Below are 21,553 nucleotides of genomic sequence, written 5' to 3'. Positions count from 1 at the left end.
CCCCGTTTCCATATGAGTTGGGAAATTGTGTTAGATGTAAATATAAACGGAATACAATGATTTGCAAATCCTTTTCAAGCCATATTCAGTTGAATATGCTACAAAGACAACATATTTGATGTCATTTCTGGGTGTTGTTGATACAAACCCCGTTTCCATATGAGTTGGGAAATTGTGTTAGATGTAAATATAAACGGAATACAATGATTTGCAAATCCTTTTCAAGCCATATTCAGTTGAATATGGTGGGGTTTGTATCAACAACACCCAGAAATGACATCAAATAACATATTTGATGTCATTTCTGGGTGTTGTTGATACAAACCCCGTTTCCATATGAGTTGGGAAGTTGTGTTAGATGTAAATATAAACGGAATACAATGATTTGCAAATCCTTTTCAAGCCATATTCAGTTGAATATGCTACAAAGACAACATATTTGATGTCATTTCTGGGTGTTGTTGATACAAACCCCGTTCCCATATGAGTTGGGAAATTGTGTTAGATGTAAATATAAACGGAATACAATGATTTGCAAATCCTTTTCAAGCCATATTCAGTTGAATATGGTGGGGTTTGTATCAACAACACCCAGAAATGACATCAAATAACATATTTGATGTCATTTCTGGGTGTTGTTGATACAAACCCCGTTTCCATATGAGTTGGGAAATTGTGTTAGATGTAAATATAAACGGAATACAATGATTTGCAAATCCTTTTCAAGCCATATTCAGTTGAACATGCTACAAAGACAACATATTTGATGTTCAAACTCATAAACTTTTTTTTTTGCTGCAAATAATCATTAACTTTAGAATTTGATGCCAGCAACATGTGACAAAGAAGTTGGGAAAGGTGGCAATAAATACTGATAAAGTTGAGGAATGCTCATCAAAGACTTATTTGGAACATCCCACAGGTGTGCAGGCTAATTGGGAACAGGTGGGTGCCATGATTGGGTATAAAAGTAGATTCCATGAAATGCTCAGTCATTCACAAACAAGGATGGGGCGAGGGTCACCACTTTGTCAACAAATGCCTGAGAAAATTGTTGAACAGTTTAAGAACAACCTTTCTCAACCAGGCTATTGCAAGGAATTTAGGGATTTCACCATCTACGCTCCGTAATATCATCAAAGAGAATGTGGAGAAATCACTGCAGGTAAGCAGCTAAGCCCGTGACCTTCCATCCCTCAGGCTGTACTGCATCAACAAGCCACATCAGTGTGTAAAGGATATCACCACATGGGACACTTCAGAAACCCACTGTCAGTAACTACAGTTGGTCGCTACATCTGTAAGTGCAAGTTAAAACTCTCCTATGCAAGGCGAACACCGTTTATCAACAACACCCAGAAACGCCGTCGGCTTGGCTGGGCCTGAGCTCATCTAAGATGGACTGATACAAAGTGGAAAAGTGTTCTGTGGTCTGACGAGTCCACATTTCAAATTGTTTTTGGAAACTGTGGACGTCACCAAAGAGGAAAAGAACCATCCGGATTGTTCTAGGGTGAAAGTGTAAAAGGCAGCATGTGTGATGGTATGGGGGTGTATTAGTGGCCAAGACATGGGTAACTTACACATCTGTGAAGGCACCATTAATGCTGAAAGGTACATACAGCTTTTGGAGCAACATATGTTGCCATCCAAGCAACGTTACCATGGACGCCCCTGCTTATTTCAGCAAGACAATGCCAAGCCACGTGTTCCATCAACGTGGCTTCATAGTAAAAGAGTGCGGGTACTAGACTGGCCTGCCTGTAGTCCAGACATTGAAAATGTGTGGCACCTGCAATGTGAGAAGGGAGACCCCCGGACTGTTGAACAACTTAAGCTGTACATCAAGCAAGAATGGGAAAGAATTCCACTTCAAAAATGTGTCTCCTCACTTCCCAAACCTTTACTGAGTGTTGTTCAAAGGAAAGGCCATGTAACACAGTGGTGAACATGCCCTTTCCCAACTACTCCGGCACGTGTTGCAGCCATGACATTCTAAGTTAATGATTATTTGCAAATAAAAAATAAAGTTTATGAGTTTGAACATGAAATATGTTGTCTTTGTAGCATATTCAACTGAATATGGCTTGAAAAGGATCATTGTATTCCGTTTATATTTACATCTAACACCATTTCCCAACTCATATGGAAACAGGGTTTGTAAATGGCTTTGGCTTTGCATAGTTTTAACTTGCACTTACAGATGTAGCGACCAACTGTAGTTACTGACAGTGGCTTTCTGAAGTGTTCCTGAGCCCATGTGGTGACATCCTTTACACACTGATGTGGCTTTTTGATGCAGTACCGCCTGAGGGATCCGAGGTGTGTAATATCATGGCTTACGTGCAGTGGTTTCTCCAGATTCTCTGAACCTTTTGATGATATTACGGAGCGTAGATGGTGAGTCCATAAATTCCTTGTTGAGAAATGTTCTTCAACAATTTGCTCAGGCGTTTGTTGACAAAGTGGCGACCCTCGCCCTTGATATCGGATATATTTACGCTTCTATCAAAAAAAAAGGATCAGATGATATCAGCTTGCATGAGTCTCTGATACAAGCAGTCCTGCACAGTGTTGACTTGTGTGTGATATCATGTGCAATACAAGCAGTCTATATATTTATGTACATACTGTATATGTATGTATGTATGTATGTATGTGTATGTCTGTATGTATATATATATGTGTGTGTGTGTGTGTGTGTGTGTGTGTGTGTGTGTACACTACAAAATAATATCATGAGTACTCAGGTGTGTGCGTACACCGTATCAGGTTAATATCAGTGTTGTCAAGTCCTCAAGACTCCTGTATCGGTGTTGTATCAGAAGTGACAAGGTATCAGGACACACGACTCTATTTGTTACCCAGGAACCTGTATGGTGACATTCTTACAGCTTGTATCATGAGTCCACTTATGTTGTCTTCTCAACCCCCACTTGTTATGTTGTCTACTCAACCCCCACTTGTTATGTTGTCTTTTCAACCCCCACTTGTTATGTTGTCTTCTCAACCCCCACTTGTTATGTTGTCTTTTCAACCCCCACTTGTTATGTTGTCTTTTCAACCCCCACTTGTTATGTTGTCTACTCAACCCCCACTTGTTATGTTGTCTTCTCAACCCCCACTTGTTATGTTGTCTTTTCAACCCCCACTTGTTATGTTGTCTTCTCAACCCCCACTTGTTATGTTGTCTTTTCAACCCCCACTTGTTATGTTGTCTTTTCAACCCCCACTTGTTATGTTGTCTTTTCAACCCCCACTTGTCATGTTGTATTCTCAACCCCCACTTGTTATGTTGTCTTTTCAACCCCCACTTGTTATGTTGTCTTCTCAACCCCCACTTGTTATGTTGTCTTCTCAACCCCCACTTGTCATGTTGTATTCTCAACCCCCACTTGTTATGTTGTCTTTTCAACCCCCACTTGTTATGTTGTCTTTTCAACCCCCACTTGTTATGTTGTCTTTTCAACCCCCACTTGTCATGTTGTATTCTCAACCCCCACTTGTTATGTTGTCTTTTCAACCCCCACTTGTTATGTTGTATTCTCAACCCCCACTTGTTATGTTGTCTACTCAACCCCCACTTGTTATGTTGTCTTTTCAACCCCCACTTGTCATGTTGTATTCTCAACCCCCACTTGTTATGTTGTCTTTTCAACCCCCACTTGTTATGTTGTATTCTCAACCCCCACTTGTTATGTTGTCTTTTCAACCCCCACTTGTTATGTTGTATTCTCAACCCCCACTTGTTATGTTGTCTACTCAACCCCCACTTGTTATGTTGTCTTCTCAACCCCCACTTGTTATGTTGTCTTCTCAACCCCCACTTGTTATGTTGTCTACTCAACCCCACTTGTTATGTTGTCTACACAACCCCCACTTGTTATGTTGTCTTCTCAACCCCCAATTGTTATGTTGTCTACTCAACCCCCACTTGTTATGTTGTCTTCTCAACCCCCACTTGTTATGTTGTCTACTCAACCCCCACTTGTTATGTTGTCTTTTCAACCCCCACTTGTTATGTTGTCTACTCAACCCCCACTTGTTATGTTGTCTTCTCAACCCCCACTTGTTATGTTGTCTTCTCAACCCCCACTTGTTATGTTGTCTTCTCAACCCCCACTTGTTATGTTGTCTTCTCAACCCCCACTTGTTATGTTGTCTACTCAACCCCACTTGTTATGTTGTCTACACAACCCCCACTTGTTATGTTGTCTTCTCAACCCACACTTGTTATGTTGTCTACTCAACCCCACTTGTTATGTTGTCTTCTCAACCCCCACTTGTTATGTTGTATTCTCAACCCCCACTTATGTTGTCTTCTCAACCCCAATCCATCTAACTATCCATCCATCTAGCCATCATCCATCTAACCGTCCATCCATCATCTAACATCCATCTAATCATCATCCATCCATGCATCTGACATATGTCCATCTATCTAACCATCAATACATCATCTAACATCCATTCATCCATCCCGTCCATCTAACCATCAATGCATCCATCTAACATTCATCCATTTGACATCTGTCCATCTAACCATCCAACCATCTGTCCATCAATCTAACCATCCGTCTGTCCATCCATCCATCTAACCATCAATACATCTATCCAACGTCCGTCCATCCATCTAACATCCATCCATATAACCATCCAACTGGTGGTTGTCTCTGTTCATTCATCCATTTAACCATCCAACCGTCTATCTAACCATCTATCTAACATCCATCCATCCATCTAACATCCATCCATATAACCACCCAACCATCCATCCATCTAACCATCCGTCTATCCAAGCATCTAACCGTCCATCTAACCATCCATCTCCAAGTGCGGAGGACCTTGTTTTACTACTTCACGCCGTTTGGGGGGTGTTGATCATGTTGATGTTTGTGTTGATAATGTTGATGTTTGTGTTGATAATGTTGATGTTTGTGTTGATAATGTTGATGTTTGTGTTGATAATGTTGATGTTTGTGTTGATCATGTTGATGTTTGTGTTGATAATGTTGATGTTTGTGTTGATAATGTTGATAATGTTGATGTTTGTGTTGATCATGTTGATGTTTGTGTTGATAATGTTGATGTTTGTGTTGATCATGTTGATGTTTGTGTTGATAATGTTGATAATGTTGATGTTTGTGTTAATAATGTTGATGTTTGTGTTGATCATGTTGATGTTTGTGTTGATCATGTTGATGTTTGTGTTGATAATGTTGATTATTGTGTTGATAATGTTGATGTTTGTGTTGATCATGGTGATGTTTGTGTTGATAATGGTGATGTTTGTGTTGATCATGTTGATGTTTATGTTGATCATGTTGATGTTTGTGTTGATAATGTTGATTATTGTGTTGATTATGTTGATGTTTGTGTTTATCATATTGATGTTTATGTTGATCATGTTGATGTTTGTGTTAATAATGATGATGTTTGTGTTGATAATGTTGATGTTTGTGTTGATCATGTTGATGTTTGTGTTGATCATGGTGATGTTTGTGTTGATCATGTTGATGTTTGTGTTGATCATGTTGATGTTTGTGTTGATCTTGTTGATGTTTGTGTTGATCTTGTTGATGTTTGTGTTGATAATGTTGATGTTTGTGTTGATCATGTTGATGTTTGTGTTGATCATGGTGATGTTTGTGTTGATAATGTTGATGTTTGTGTTGATCATGTTGATGTTTGTGTTGATCATGTTGATGTTTGTGTTGATAATGTTGATGTTTGTGTTGATCATGTTGATGTTTATGTTGATCATGTTGATGTTTGTGTTGATAATGTTGATTATTGTGTTGATTATGTTGATGTTTGTGTTTATCATATTGATGTTTGTGTTGATCATGTTGATGTTTGTGTTAATAATGATGATGTTTGTGTTGATCATGTTGATGTTTGTGTTGATCTTGTTGATGTTTGTGTTGATAATGTTGATGTTTGTGTTGATAATGTTGATGTTTGTGTTGATAATGTTGATGTTTGTGTTGATCATGGTGATGTTTGTGTTGATAATGTTGATGTTTGTGTTGATAATGTTGATGTTTGTGTTGATCATGTTGATGTTTGTGTTGATAATGTTGATGTTTGTGTTGATCATGTTGATGTTTATGTTGATCATGTTGATGTTTGTGTTGATAATGTTGATTATTGTGTTGATTATGTTGATGTTTGTGTTTATCATATTGATGTTTGTGTTGATCATGTTGATGTTTGTGTTAATAATGATGATGTTTGTGTTGATAATGTTGATGTTTGTGTTGATCATGTTGATGTTTGTGTTGATAATGTTGATGTTTGTGTTGATCATGGTGATGTTTGTGTTGATCATGTTGATGTTTGTGTTGATCTTGTTGATGTTTGTGTTGATCATGTTGATGTTTGTGTTGATAATGTTGATGTTTGTGTTGATCATGTTGATGTTTGTGTTGATAATGTTGATGTTTGTGTTGATCATGTTGATGTTTGTGTTGATAATGTTGATGTTTGTGTTGATAATGTTGATGTTTGTGTTGATAATGTTGATGTTTGTGTTGATAATGTTGATGTTTGTGTTGATCATGGTGATGTTTGTGTTGATACTGTTGATGTTTGTGTTGATCATGTTGATGTTTGTGTTGATCATGTTGATGTTTGTGTTGATAATGTTGATGTTTGTGTTGATCATGTTGATGTTTGTGTTGATAATGTTGATGTTTGTGTTGATAATGTTGACGTTTGTGTTGATCATGTTGACGTTTGTGTTGATCATGTTTATGTTTGTGTTGATAATGTTGATGTTTGTGTTGATCATGTTGATGTTTGTGTTGATCATGTTGATGTTTGTGTTGATCATGTTGATGTTTGTGTTGATCATGTTGATGTTTGTGTTGATAATGTTGATGTTTGTGTTGATAATGTTGATGTTTGTGTTGATAATGTTGATTTTTGTGTTGATAATGTTGATGTTTGTGTTGATAATGTTGATGTTTGTGTTGATCATGGTGATGTTTGTGTTGATAATGTTGATGTTTGTGTTGATCATGTTGATGTTTGTGTTGATCATGTTGATGTTTGTGTTGATAATGTTGATGTTTGTGTTGATCATGTTGATGTTTGTGTTGATCATGTTGATGTTTGTGTTGATAATGTTGATGTTTGTGTTGATAATGTTGATGTTTGTGTTGATCATGTTGATGTTTGTGTTGATCATGTTGATGTTTGTGTTGATCATGTTGATGTTTGTGTTGATCATGTTGATGTTTATGTTGATCATGTTGATGTTTGTGTTGATAATGTTGATTATTGTGTTGATAATGTTGATGTTTGTGTTGATCATGGTGATGTTTGTGTTGATAATGTTGATGTTTGTGTTGATCATGTTGATGTTTGTGTTGATCATGTTGATGTTTGTGTTGATAATGTTGATGTTTGTGTTGATTATGTTGATGTTTGTGTTGATCATATTGATGTTTGTGTTGATAATGTTGATGTTTGTGTTGATCATGTTGATTTTTATGTTGATCATGTTGATGTTTGTGTTGATCATGTTGATTATTGTGTTGATAATGTTGATGTTTGTGTTGATCATGGTGATGTTTGTGTTGATAATGGTGATGTTTGTGTTGATAATGTTGATGTTTGTGTTGATCATGTTGATGTTTATGTTGATCATGTTGATGTTTGTGTTGATCATGTTGATTATTGTGTTGATAATGTTGATGTTTGTGTTGATCATGGTGATGTTTGTGTTGATAATGGTGATGTTTGTGTTGATAATGTTGATGTTTGTGTTGATCATGTTGATGTTTGTGTTGATCATGTTGATGTTTGTGTTGATCATGTTGATTATTGTTTGATCATGGTGATGTTTGTGTTGATAATGTTGATGTTTGTGTTGATCATGTTGATGTTTGTGTTGATAATGTTGATGTTTATGTTGATCATGTTTTTGTTTGTGTTGATAATGTTGATTATTGTGTTGATAATGTTGATGTTTGTGTTGATCATGTTGATGTTTGTGTTGATCATGTTGATGTTTGTGTTGATAATGTTGATGTTTATGTTGATCATGTTGATGTTTGTGTTGATAATGTTGATTATTGTGTTGATAATGTTGATGTTTGTGTTGATCATGTTGATGTTTGTGTTGATCATGTTGATGTTTGTGTTGATCATGATGATGGCCAAATACGTTTGGCAATATAGTGTAATTATGTCACAGTCTCTAAAGTCATCATTCGGGGGGTTGGGGTGCTGCTAAAGTAGCACAAAATGTCCCAAAACGAGACATCCGTTCAAAACATGTTTCTAACAAGCGTTGTTTTGTCCTTGGATCGAAGCACTGAAGGTTAATAAAGGTTGTCTTATGATGGAAGCATGAGTTTGGAATTCTGTGTTTCTACGTCTGTTATTTTAGGAAAGAGAGGTTCCAAATCACTTCACTTCAAGACACTTCACCCTTGCTCCTGATGGGTGGTGGTTAGGGCCTTGCATGGCAGCTCCCGCCATCAGTGTGTGAATGTGGGTGTGAATGGTTGAATGCGGAAATAGTGTCAAAGCGCTTTTGGGCAGCAGGGTGGGACAGGGGTTAATGCGTGTGCCTCACTAATACGAAGGTCCCGGGTTCAATCCCGGGTTCGGGATCTTTCTGTGTGTAGTTTGCATGTTCTCCCCCGTGACTGCGTGGGTTCCCTCCGGGTACTCCGGCTTCCTCCCACCTCAATAGACATGCACCTGGGGATAGGCCCCTCCCACCTCCAAAGACATGCACCTGGGGATAGGTTGATTGGCAACACTAAATGGTCCCTAGTGTGTGAATGTTGTCTGTCTATCTGTGTTGGCCCTGTGATGAGGTGACGACTTGTCCAGGGTGTACCCTGCCTACCGCCCAAATTTAGCTGAGATAGGCTCCAGCACCCCCCGCAAACCCCAAACGGGACAAGCGGTAGGAAATGGATGGATGGATGAAGGTTCCAAACTCACTGAACTGTCAAGAAAGACAGTTTTGTAGTCTCAGAAAGAACACATGCAGACAAGTCCTCAGGCCGTGTGTGGAAACATGTCTTGTGACTGGTTTTTAGTTTGGCTTTCTATGGCCTGGAGGACAACACACTCCATTCAATCAATCCCATTGGGGAGGACTAGGATTCTAAAAAAAAAAAGGTTTTATTGTGTTTGCTGCCTCCAAGCAAGCATTCTTAGTATTATTTCTTTTCATCCACAGGGTGTCAACCAAGAGCAAAGCCCCCAGCCCACCGGCACTGAAGAGTCTGGATTCGTCAGGTTTCTCCCGGTGGTATCCAGGAAACCTGGCTTTCACCATGGACCACAAGGAGAATCTTGTCGATAAGGACCTCTCTCTCGTTGTGGTTTTGCCGGACGGGGTGGAAAAGATGACCACGGTTCACGGCAGGTACACAAGAAGGCTCCTCAAGCCTCTAGAACAGTGGTTCTTAACCTTGTTGGAGGTACTGAATCCCACCAGTTTCATATGCGCGTTCACCGAACTCTTCTTTAGTAAAGAATCAAATGTTTAGTTTTTTTTCAAATTCAAGACAAAGTTATATGTTTTTTTACTGGCGGACAAAATGAACCGTGCATGAACATCACCTTGTTCAAAGAACAAAACCAACACGGTGCATGAACTCACAACACACTGGACAGTCAACACCACAGCAATCATCAAGAAGGCTCAGCAGCGGCTACACTTCCTGAGAGTCCTCGGGAAGTACAACCTGAAGCCTGACCTGCTGCTGACCTTCTACCGCTCGTCCATCGAGAGCCTGCTGACCTACTGTACTACAGTATGGTACGGCAGCTGCACTGCAGCAGACAGGGAGAGGCTGCAAAGAGTGGTCAAGACAGCTCCAAAGATCATCGGCCGCCCTCTCCCCTCTCTGATGGACATCTACACCTCCCGCTGCCTCAACAGAGCCAGTGCCATCATCAAGGACAGCACCCACCCTGGCTCTGACCTGTTCCACCTGCTGCCCTCTGGGAAGCGCTACAGGTGCATTAAAACCAAGACGAACAGGCTAAAAAACAGCTTCTTCCCCAGGGCCATAACCACCCTGAACAGACTTCCCCATTGACCCTCATAACTGCCTTCTCTTCGGTGCAATAACCCATTCCACCAACCACCCTGTTTCATGTAGATATTCATGTACATATTCATTTCACCCTCTGTATAGAGGGTACACTTGTTTTATCGCACTGTATGGAATGGCCTCAATCTCGTTACCCTGCGTAATGACAATAAAGCTGATTCTGATTCTCATTACACACCTGCAAATCAGTGTGACTTCAGCTGTTGCCGTATCCATAATCATCATCATCGGCGGTCACTTGAACGAGTATGGCGATCCTCCTGGTAGGGGTGTATCCCTACCTTGTTAAGGAGACTGGTGCACAGACAGTCACCACACGATCCTTGACAGAATCGGGTCAGGGTCCAGTGGCATGTAGTCCAAGACGGTGAGGTCTTCACTGTATCCCTGGCTAGGGGGCAGTCAGGTACTAGGCCTTTGCCAAGGGCCACCTGGGGTAACAGTAGTAAAGGGGTTAACCTCCTAGTGCCCCAAGACCCGATAGAGGAGCCTCCACTGCCGGATGCACTTTATCGTCATGCCCAGGACGTATCCATAATACGCCGATAGGGAGAAGTTTTTATTTACATGATGAGTCGGGTGTGTGACCTCCGCGGCGGAGGCTCTGCCGAACCCCTGAGGACTACTCACCGAACCCCTAGGGTTTGATCAAACCCAGGTTAAGAACCACTGCTCTAGAACCTTCAAGGGCGTGTCATGTTGGTGTTGAAGTTGCCTTTGCGAGGTCATTTTATATCAACACAACAGTCCTGTTGTTGAAAAGTTTCAGAAATATGTTTTCAGTAGTCTAGATCTACTGTATGGATCTAGTACAGGTGAGGCTGTATGCTTGTACTCCACCGTACAATAACCCCACGGCTTTTTAACAACATCTGAAACAAAACAGATAGCTAGTACTTTATTGATTCCTTCAGGAGAGTTTTGCATCCTCTGCCATCCTAGTTAATGTGTTCATGCATCTTCTGAGTGGTAGCAGAAGTACGGCTCCTCCTCCTTAGTGTCTTGTGTGTCTTCCAGCAAACCCCTGATGGATCTGCTGGTGACGCTGTGTGCCAGGTACCACCTCAACCCGTCCAGCTACACCTTAGAACTCCTACCAGCCGGCCGGCACGACTTCAAGCTGAAGCCCAGCGCTCTCATCGGAACCTTGGAGGCAGAGAAGGTGGTCCTCAAAGCCAGAGGAGACGACAAGAACAAGAAAGTCGGTCCTCACATGCCAGAGGTGACTCCCACAACCTTGACGTGCATGTGCGAAGTTGGTCAATCCAGTCTTTGTCCTTCAGGCCACGGTCCGCATGGTGATCAACTACAAGAAGAGCCAGAAAACTATTCTCAGGGTCAGTCCGCAGGTTCCCCTGACTCAACTCCTACCAGCCATCTGTGAGAAGTGTGAGTTTGCAGTGGAGAGCACACTTCTGTTCAGAGACCTGCACTCACCGGCCCCTCTGGACCTGTCCTGGTCCCTCAACCATTACGCCATCAGGGAGGTTTATGCACGAGGTAATCACAGTGAGGTCATCAGGGAGGTTTATGCACGAGGTAATCCCAGTGTGGTGAAGAGTTTCATGTTCCTCATGCAAGTTGACTTTCACTTCCTCTTCTCCAGGCTGTGGAGGAAACAGTCCTCCTCCTGCATGTCTGGACTCCGCCCCCCTGGCATGTCGTGGACATGTTCTGGACTCCGCCAACCCGGCAGTTAGTGGACATGTTCCGGACTCCGCCCCCCTGGCAGGTAGTGGACATACTCTGGACTCATTCTTTTCTTCTCTTATGGCTTTGTCACGTTGTTGTCCCGGCAGCAGTGACGCCTGGCAAGAATAAGACTCAGAAAGAGAAGGAGAACAAAGGTCTCTTCAGCAAGTTCAGGAAGAGCAAGAAAACCTCGGCGCAGGTACGGTTTGCTTTTTGAATATTCTAGAATGTTCTCCGTAAATATAATGTAAAGTCGTCCAAACTATGAACACATTTGATAGTGAACGATGATTATTTGACACACAATGAATGTGTGTGAATGAATGAATGTGTGTGTGAATGAATGCAAAACTACATTTAAATAACATATGCAATGGATAAATGTGTGTGTGTGTGTGTGTGTGTGGTAATGTGAATGAATGAATAGGTGTGCATGTGTGTGTCAATAAATGAATGTGTGTGTGAATTAATGAATGTGTGTGTGTGTGAATGAATGTGTGTGTGAATGAATGAATGTGTGTGTGTGAATGAATGAATGTGTGTGAATAAATGAATGTGTGTTAAAGTGTGTGAATGAATGAATGGGTGTGAATGTGTGAGTGAATGAATGAATGGTTGAATGAGTGTGTACGTGTGTATGTGTGAATGAATGTGTGTGCGTGTGTGTGAATGAATGTGTGTGTGTGAATGAATGAATGTGTGTCAATGTGTGTATGTGAATGAATGAATGTGTGTCAATGTTTATGAATGAATGTGTGTGTGTGTGTGTGTGTGTGAATGAAAGTGTGTGTGTGAATTAATGAATGTGTGTAAATAAATTAATGTGTGTGAGTGTGTGAATGAATGTGTGCGTGCGCGTGTGAATGAATGTGTGTGTGTGAATGAATGTGTGTCAATGTGTGTATGTGAATGAATGAATGTGTGTCAATGTTTATGAATAAATGTGTGTGTGTGTGAATGAAAGTATGTGTGTGAATTAATGAATGTGTGTGAATACATGAATGTGTGTTAATATGTGTGTGTGTGTGTGAATGAATGAATGTGTGTGTGTGAATGAATGAATGTGTGTGAATAAATGAATGTGTGTTAAAGTGTGAATGAATGAATGGGTGTGATTGTGAGTGAATGAATGAATGGATGAATGAGTGTGTGTGTGTGTGCGTGTATGTGTGTGTGAATGAAATGTGTGTGCATGTGAATGAATGTGTGTGTGTGAATGAATGTGTGTCAATGTGTGTATGTGAATGAATACATGTGTGTATCAATGATTATGAATGAATGTGTGTGTGTGTGTGTGTGTGTGAATGAAAGTGTGTGTGAATGAATGAATGTGTGTTAATGTGTGTGTGCGTGTGAATGAATGAATGTGTGTGTGTGAATGAATGAATGTGTGTTAATGTGTGTGTGCGTGTGAATGAATGAATGTGTGTGTGAATGAATGAATGTGTGTGTGTGAATGAATGAATGAATGTGTGTGAATAAATGAATGTGTGTTAAAGTGTGAATGAATGAATGTGTGTGAATAAATGAATGTGTGTTAAAGTGTGAATGAATGAATGGGTGTGAATGTGTGAGTGAATGAATGAATGGATGAATGAGTGTGTGTGTGTGTGTGTGTGTGTGTGTGTGTGTGTGAATGAAATGTGTGTGCGTGTGAATGAATGTGTGTGTGTGAATAAATGTGTGTCAATGTGTGTATGTGAATGAATGAATGTGTGTGTGTGAATGAATGAATGTGTGTGTGTGAATGAATGAATGAATGTGTGTGAATGAATGAATGGGCGTGAATGTGTGAGTGAATGAATGAATGGATGAATGAGTGTGTGTGTGTGTGTGTGTGTGTATGTGTGTGTGAATGAAATGTGTGTGCGTGTGAATGAATGTGTGTATGTGAATGAATGAATGTGTGTCAATGTTTATGAATGAATGTGTGCGTGTGTGAATGAAAGTGTGTGTGTGAATTAATGAATGTGTGTGAATAAATGAATGTGTGTGAGTGTGTGTGAATGAATGAAAGTGTGTTAATGTGTGTGTGTGTGTGTGTGTGTGTGTGTGTGTGTGTGTGTGTGTGTGTGTGTGTGTGTGTGTGTGTGTGTGTGTGTGTGTGTGTGTGTGTGTGTGAATGAATGGGTTTGAATGTGTGTGTGAATGAATGAATGTGAGTGTGGATGAATTATTGTGTGTGTGTGAATGAATGAATGAATGTGTGTCAATGTGTGTGTGAATGAATGAATGTGTGTGAATGTTTATGAATGAATGTGTGTGAATTAATGTTTGTGAATGAATGAGTGTGTGTGTGTGTGTGTGTGTGTGTGTGTGTGTGTGTGTGTGTGTGTGTGTGTGTGTGTGTGTGTGTGAATGCAAAAGTACATTTAAATGAAAACTGAACTAGATAAATGAACATTTTCACTCTTCATCCAGTACTCTTGTTGGTGATGAATGGATGAACCATGCAGACTTCATACTTTATTTTACTTTCTTACGTTGAAAAGTCAATCTCAGCTTCTTGATCAAAGCACGTGCTTTTATTTTGTTGCATCCGTTTCCTGAGGAACATCACGTGGGCACCAGTCCCATGGAACTCACCAGTCCCATGGAACTCACCAGTACCATGGAACTCACCAGTACCATGGAACTCACCAGTCCCATGGAACTCACCAGTACCATGGAACTGACCAGTACCATGGAACTGACCAGTACCATGGAACTCACCAGTCCCATGGAATTCGCCAGTCCCATAGAATTCGCCAGTACCATAGAACTTGCCAGTCCCATGGAACTCGCCAGTACCATGGAACTCACCAGTCCCATGGAATTCGCCAGTCCCATGGAATTCGCCAGTCCCATAAAATTCGCCAGTACCATAGAACTTGTCAGTCCCATGGAACTCACCAGTACCCATGGAACTCACCAGTCCCATGGAACTCACCAGTACCATGGAACTCACCAGTACCATGGAACTCACCAGTACCCATGGAACTCACCAGTCCCATGGAACTCACCAGTCCAATGGAACTCACCAGTCCCATGGAACTCACCAGTACCATGGAACTCACCAGTACCATGGAACTCGCCAGTCCCATGGAATTCGCCAGTCCCATAGAATTCGCCAGTACCATAGAACTTGCCAGTCCCATGGAACTCACCAGTACCATGGAACTCACCAGTCCCATGGAATTCGCCAGTCCCATGGAATTCGCCAGTCCCATAAAATTCGCCAGTACCATAGAACTTGTCAGTCCCATGGAACTCACCAGTACCCATGGAACTCACCAGTACCATGGAACTCACCAGTACCCATGGAACTCACCAGTCCCATGGAACTCACCAGTCCAATGGAACTCACCAGTCCCATGGAACTCACCAGTACCATGGAACTCACCAGTCCCATGGAATTCGCCAGTCCCATAGAATTCGCCAGTACCATAGAACTCGCCAGTACCCATGGAACTCACCAGTACCCATGGAACTCACCAGTCCCATGGAACTCACCAGTCCCATGGAACTCACCAGTACAATGGAACTCACCAGTCCCTTGAAACTCACCAGTACCATGGAACTCACCAGTCCCATGGAACTCACCACTACCCATGGAACTCACTAGTCCAATGGAACTCACCAGTACCATGGAACTCACCAGTACCATGGAACTCACCAGTACCCATGGAACTCACTAGTCCCATGGAACTCACCAGTACCATGGAACCCACCAGTCCCATTGAACTCACCAGTACCCATGGAACTCACCAGTACCCATGGAACTCACCAGTATCCATGGAACTCACCAGTCCCATGAAACTTGCCAGTCCCATGGAACTCGCCAGTCCCATGGAACTGACCAGTACCATGGAACCGACCAGTACCATGGAACTCACCAGTACCCATGGAACTCACCAGTCCCATGAAACTCGCCAATCCCATGGAACTGACCAGTACCATGGAACTGACCAGTTCAATGGCACTCGCCAGTACCATAGAACTCGCCAGTCCCATGGAACTCACCAGTACCCATGGAACTCACCAGTACCCATGGAACACACCAGTACCCATGGAACTCACCAGTCCCATGGAACTCACCAGTCCCATGGAACTCACCAGTACCATGGAACTCACCAGTCCCATTGAACTCCCCCTCTATGTTCCATGTTGCCTTGTATTTACTTGGTGTTTGTGTGTGGATTCACTCTGTGTGCGAGCATGATTCAAGAAACCTTTTAGTGCACGTCGCCTGTGTCTCTGCAACCTGGAGGTCGTGCCCACATCTTTTGGCCCCATGGTGGCTTCTTTTCAAGTTGTGTTCATTAAAAACTAAATGACAGGTACATGCATGTTACACACGAGCAGAGGGAGGTTTGTTTACTTGGCTTTCATTGGTCGAGCGTGTTCGGTGTGCTTTCGGAGCAAAGTCCTGATTGGATGTTTGCTCTTCCAAGGCCACGACAGCCAGTGCCCCGGCTTCTCCGGTGCTGGTGATCAAGCCTCGACCACTCAGCATGGCCTTGCCCCGATCCAGCTCGCCGCCGCTCACGTCCCCGACGTCGCCGGGCGGCGAGGCGCCCAAGAAGAGACGAGCGCCTCAGCCGCCCATCCTGGTGTCTCAGAACTGCCACACCCACCCCGGCACCCGCCAGAGGTTCTACTCCGTACCCAACACCCCGCTGGACTGCCATCAGGTGGGTCCAGCAAACATTGACCTCGTATTTTCAAGAGGACTTATGTGTTCTTGTTTTGGGTGTGTAGGTGTCTGGGCCGAGTCCTGGCTCCTCAGCCGAGTCGTCACTGAAGAGACCCAAACGCAAGGCTCCCCTGCCGCCCACACCCCCGGGGGTGACTGTCCCCGATACAGTTTTTGCTGAGGAAAATACACAAGGTGAGTTTTTTTGGCGATCCTATCTTTTTCAGAGTTTTGTTGGCATGTCTGTCTTATTTTATGGAACTATTGTGCCCCCTTGTGGTCATTGCACTGAACAACATTAGGATTATACTTTCTGGGACTACTTTGTGTGTGTTTATGTATTGGAACTAGGGTTGTACCAGTACTAGTATAGTACCGCCATACTAATTAATCATATTCGGTACTATACCACCTGTAAAAAGTACTGGTCATGCGGTGACATTGCTGGTTTTAGGAGCAGAGGAGCATGTTGGGCAGCGCACACACACAGAGTACTTACAAGCAGACACAGTGTGTAGACAGAAAAGGGAGAATGGACGCATTTTGGTGTAAAAAGTCAAGATAAAGGTGAAGTTATAACACTGAAACACCCTCAGGAAGAGCTGCTTTAAGACATGGCTAGCTAGCTAGCGGCTAATGTCCATCCGCAGTGTTTTAGCTACTTCTAAATCACTAATCCTAATCCTACTACTATGATTACATTACAAAATCTTTGTTCCTTTTTTAAAAATTCATATGATGTTTATAAAGTCAGTAAATACGTCCCTGGACACATGAGGTCTTTGAATATGACCAATGTATGATCCTGTAACTACTTGGTATCAGATCGATACCTAAATGTGTGGTATCATCCAAAACTAATGTCAAGCATCAAAGAAGAGAAGAATAAGTGATTATTACATTTGAACAGAAGTGTAGATAGAACATGTTCAAACAGAAAATAAGCAGATATTAACAGTAAATGAACAAGTGGATTAATAATCCATTTTTTACAGTTTGTCCCTCATAATGTGTAGAAAATAATAGGTGTATAAATGACACAATATGTTACTGCATACGTCAGCAGACTAATTAGGAGTCTTTGTTTGTTTACTTACTACTAAAAGACAAGTTGTCTAGTATGTTCACTATTTTATTTAAGCACTAAATTGGCAAACAACTGTCTGCAGTGATCACTTTGTAAAATGTTTGTAGGGCCAATTTAGAGCCAATTTAGGGCCAATTTAGGGCCAATTTATTAAGGGCCAATTAGGGCCAATTTAGGGCCAATCATGGACAATTTAGGCAAATTAGGGCTAACTTAAGCAAATTAGGGCAATTAGGCCAATAAGGGCCAATTTAGGGCCAACTTATGGCCAATTTAGGGCCAACTTATTTAGGGCCAACTTAGGGCCAACTATTAAGACCAACTTAGTGCCAACTAGGGCCAATTTAGGCAAATTAGGCCAATTTAGGGCCAGCTTAGGGCCAATTTAGGGCCAATTTAGTGCCAATTTAGGGCCAAGTTAGGGCCAACTTAGGCAAATTAGGGCAAATTAGGGCCAATTTAGGGCCAACATAGGGCTAACCTATTTAGGGCCAATTTAGGGCCAATTTAGTGCCATTTTAGGGCCAACTTATTTAGGGCCAATTAGGGCCAACTATTAAGGCCAACTTAGTGCCAACTAGGGCCAATTAGGCCAATTTAGGGCCAATTTAGTGCCGATTTAGTGCCAACTTATTTAGGGCCAAATTAGGGCAAATTAGGGCAATTAGGGCCAACTTAGGGCTAACCTATTTATGGCCAAATTAAGGCCAATTTAGGGCCAATTAGGCCAATTTAGGGCCAACTTTGGGCTAACTTTGGGCTAACTTATTTATTGCCAATTAGGGCCACTTGGGACAAACTTGGGGCCAATTTACGGCCAACTTAGAGCCAATTTAGGGCTAACTTATTTAGGGCCAACTCAGGCAGATAAGGGCCAATTTGGGCCAATTAGTGCCAACTTTGTTTGTTTACTTACTACTAAAGGACAAGTTGTCTAGTATGTTGACTATTTTATTGAAGGACTAAATGACAATAATAAACATATGTTTCATGTACACTAACATTTGTTTCTTCAAATAAAGACAATAATTACATTTTTTGTGGTCCCCTTCATCTAGAAAATATTGGACCTTAATTGTAACGTGTCTTTATTCAAGATTAGGAAGCCACCAGCTGACTAAATATAAAATGACGGCTGCCCCACTTTTGTCCTCCAAAATGAAAGGACGGGTGTGTTTTCAGTTGTGTGATGTTTGTGGGTGGAATGGAGGTAGTTTCCGGTAATTGTGGCCATTATTCTAAAGTGGTGTGAGGGAAGCTCCACCCTGGCCAATTTAAAGCAACAATCAGACTCTTTCATGTTTCAGCCTGAGACTTGGAAATAAAAGTGGTTGTGTTTATGTGAGCTCTGTCGCCACCCTGAGGAAGTTCGAGGTTACTGCACTGAAATGACATTCCTGTTGCTTCTCCTACCTTGTTCATCTGCTCACAGTCTAGTGCTGCTCAGCAGCTCACTGACATCTATCTATTCTTTTCACAATCTGCAATTCAACACAATGAGATGAGCTTAGCATCGTTGCTGGATGAGGAACAAAAATATAATACATCCATATAGGAACTAGATGAGGCAATTCCTGAAGGAATTGCGTGTGAATGCTGAAGGTGAACTTAAATCCTGGAATTTTTTTTTTAGAACTGTTGAAGTAGAGCACATAATTCCCGAACAGGCTGAATATTTTGAAGTTGGAACAGTTTGAGTCAGATGAAAAATGTGGAACTTTGAAGAATGTCCCATTTATTTCAATGGGAATTTCCAAAGAATTTGGGAATTTCGGGAAAAGCGGGATTTTTTTTTTTAATGGTAGAAAAACTTGAATGGTCTGAATGAGTTGAAATGATTGGTGTTGGAATTCCTCAAATCGGTTGAGAAATGTTGAAGTGAAAAAACGGGAATTCTGGGAATTCCTGGAATGTTTTGGAACTTGGAAAAATGATAGTTTGAATGTCCAGGATGAGTTGAATGTGTTGAAGGTGGAATGGTTTGAAGCGATTGAAAAATGTGGAAATGGTGGAAGTTTGAAAAATTTTGAATGGGGAAAATGTCCCTAAAAACTGGGAATTCCAGGAAACCCGGGAAACGTTTTAGAATTATTGAAGGAAAGCACACAATACAGTTTGAATTAGAAGACAAATTTATAAGTTGTGGAACTTAGAAAAAATGTCCCATTTAATTTCAATGGGAATTTCCAAAGAATTTGGGAATTTCGGGAAAAGCGGGATTTTTTTGAACATGTTAAAAGACTTGAATGTTCTGGGAATGGTTGGTGTTGGAATTTTTCAAATGTTGAAGTAGTAACATTTTTAATTGAGAAATGGTATTACAGAATTCCTGGAATTTCGGGAAAACCGGGAATTTTTCCAGTTCAAAAAACAAATTTATTTTTTGTCCTGATTAAGAGGAATGTTTTGACGGTGGAACGGTTGAAGTGGGTTGAAAAATGTGGGAGGAGTAGTCGCCAGAATAAAGGGTGGAAATAGGGCTTTGGAAAACCAGGAATTCTGGAAAAACCTGGAATTGTTTTTAACTTTGAAAAAAGGTAGTGTAAAATTTCCAGGATGGTGGAATGTGTTGAAGGTGTAATAGTTTGAATAGGTTGAAAAATTTGGAAATGGTGGAAGTTTGAAAAATGGCCAATTCATTTTGAATGGGAAAAACCTGGAATTCTGGGAAATCTTGGAATTTTTGGAATTTCAATGGGAATTTCATAAAAATGTGGGAATTTTGGGAAAAGCTGGATTTTTTTAAATATGTTAAAAGACTTGAATGTTCTGGGAATGGTTGGTGTTGGAATTGTTCAAATCGGTCGAGAAATGTTGAAGTAGTAACATGTTGGATTGAGAAATGGTATTGCGGAATTCCTGGAATTTCAGGAAAATCTGTAATTTTTCCAGTTCAAAAAACAACTTAGTTTTTTGTCCTGATTAAGAGGAATGTTTTGACGGTGGAATGGTTGAAATGCGTTGAAAAATGTGTGAGGAGTAGTCGCCAGAATAAAGGGTGGAAATAGGACTTCGGAAAACCTGGAATTCCGGAAAATTCTGGATTTTTTTTTAACTTGGAAAAAAGGTAGTTTAAAATTTCCAGGATGGAATGTGTTGAAGGCGGAATGGTTTGAATAGGTCGAACAATGTGGAAATGGTGGAAGTTTGAAAAATGGCAAATTCCTTCTGAATGGGAAAAACCTGGATTTCTGGGAAATCTGGGAATTTGGGGAATTTGTCAAGGGAAAGCCCCGCGATTCCCAAATAGGCTGAACAGTTTGAAGATGGAACGGTTTGAATCAGATGAAAAATGTGGAACTTTGAAGAATATCCCATTTATTTCAATGGGAATTTCCAAAGAATTTGGGATATTCGGGAAAAGCGGGATTTTTTGGAACATGTTAAAAGACTTGAATGTTCTGGGAATGGTTGGTGTTGGAATTGTTCAAATCGGTCGAGAAATGTTGAAGTAGTAACACGTTGAATTGAGAAATGGTATTAGGGAATTCCTGGAATTTCGGGAATACTGGAAATTTTACCAGTTCAAAAAACAACTTAGTTTTTTTTCCTGATTAAGAGGAATGTTTTGACGGTGGAATGGTTGAAATGCGTTGAAAAATGTGGGAGGAGTAGTCGCCAGAATAAAGGGTGGAAATAGGGCTTTGGAAAACCTGGAATTCCGGAAAATCCTGGACATTTTTTTAACTTGGAAAAAAGTAGTTTAAATTTCGAGGATGGTGGAATGTGTTGAAGGTGGAATGGTTTGAATAGGTTGAAAAATGTGGAAATGGTGGAAGTTTGAAAAATGGCCAATTCCTTCTGAATGGGAAAAACCTGGAATTCGGGGAATTTTTGGAATTTCAATGGGAATTTCATAAAAATGTGGGAATTTCGGGAAAAGCGGGATTTTTTATAACATATTAAAAGACTTGAATGTTCTGGAAACGGTTGGTGTTGGAATTGTTCAAATCAGTCGAGAAATGTTGAAGTAGTAACATGTTGAATTGAGAAATGGTATTGCGGAATTCC

At 41.1% G+C, this 21,553-nt stretch overlaps 1 protein-coding gene across 6 annotated transcripts in view; it reads left to right on the top strand.

Moving 5' to 3' along the window:
* The window catches only part of LOC133664262 (cordon-bleu protein-like 1), a 53,076-nt gene that overhangs the window by 10,185 nt on the left and 21,338 nt on the right, over positions 1–21,553 (top strand). For 3 of the 6 annotated variants that reach the window (XM_062068773.1, XM_062068776.1, XM_062068771.1), the window contains exons 2-8: positions 9,206–9,394; positions 11,106–11,310; positions 11,372–11,627; positions 11,695–11,820; positions 11,888–11,979; positions 16,214–16,453; positions 16,521–16,650. In XM_062068773.1, coding sequence (XP_061924757.1) covers positions 9,303–9,394; positions 11,106–11,310; positions 11,372–11,627; positions 11,695–11,820; positions 11,888–11,979; positions 16,214–16,453; positions 16,521–16,650 — 1,141 coding nt within the window. In that variant the 5' untranslated portion in view covers positions 9,206–9,302. The remainder of the gene's footprint in view (positions 1–9,205; positions 9,395–11,105; positions 11,311–11,371; positions 11,628–11,694; positions 11,821–11,887; positions 11,980–16,213; positions 16,454–16,520; positions 16,651–21,553) is intronic. The other 3 variants (XM_062068772.1, XM_062068775.1, XM_062068774.1) reach the window with 3 other exon arrangements.

Source organism: Entelurus aequoreus, linkage group LG14 (assembly GCF_033978785.1).
Source record: "Entelurus aequoreus isolate RoL-2023_Sb linkage group LG14, RoL_Eaeq_v1.1, whole genome shotgun sequence".
NCBI classification, from domain to species: domain Eukaryota; kingdom Metazoa; phylum Chordata; class Actinopteri; order Syngnathiformes; family Syngnathidae; genus Entelurus; species Entelurus aequoreus.
The sequence above is the reverse complement of the archived record's forward strand: the minus strand, read 5'-3'. Positions and strand labels throughout refer to the sequence as shown.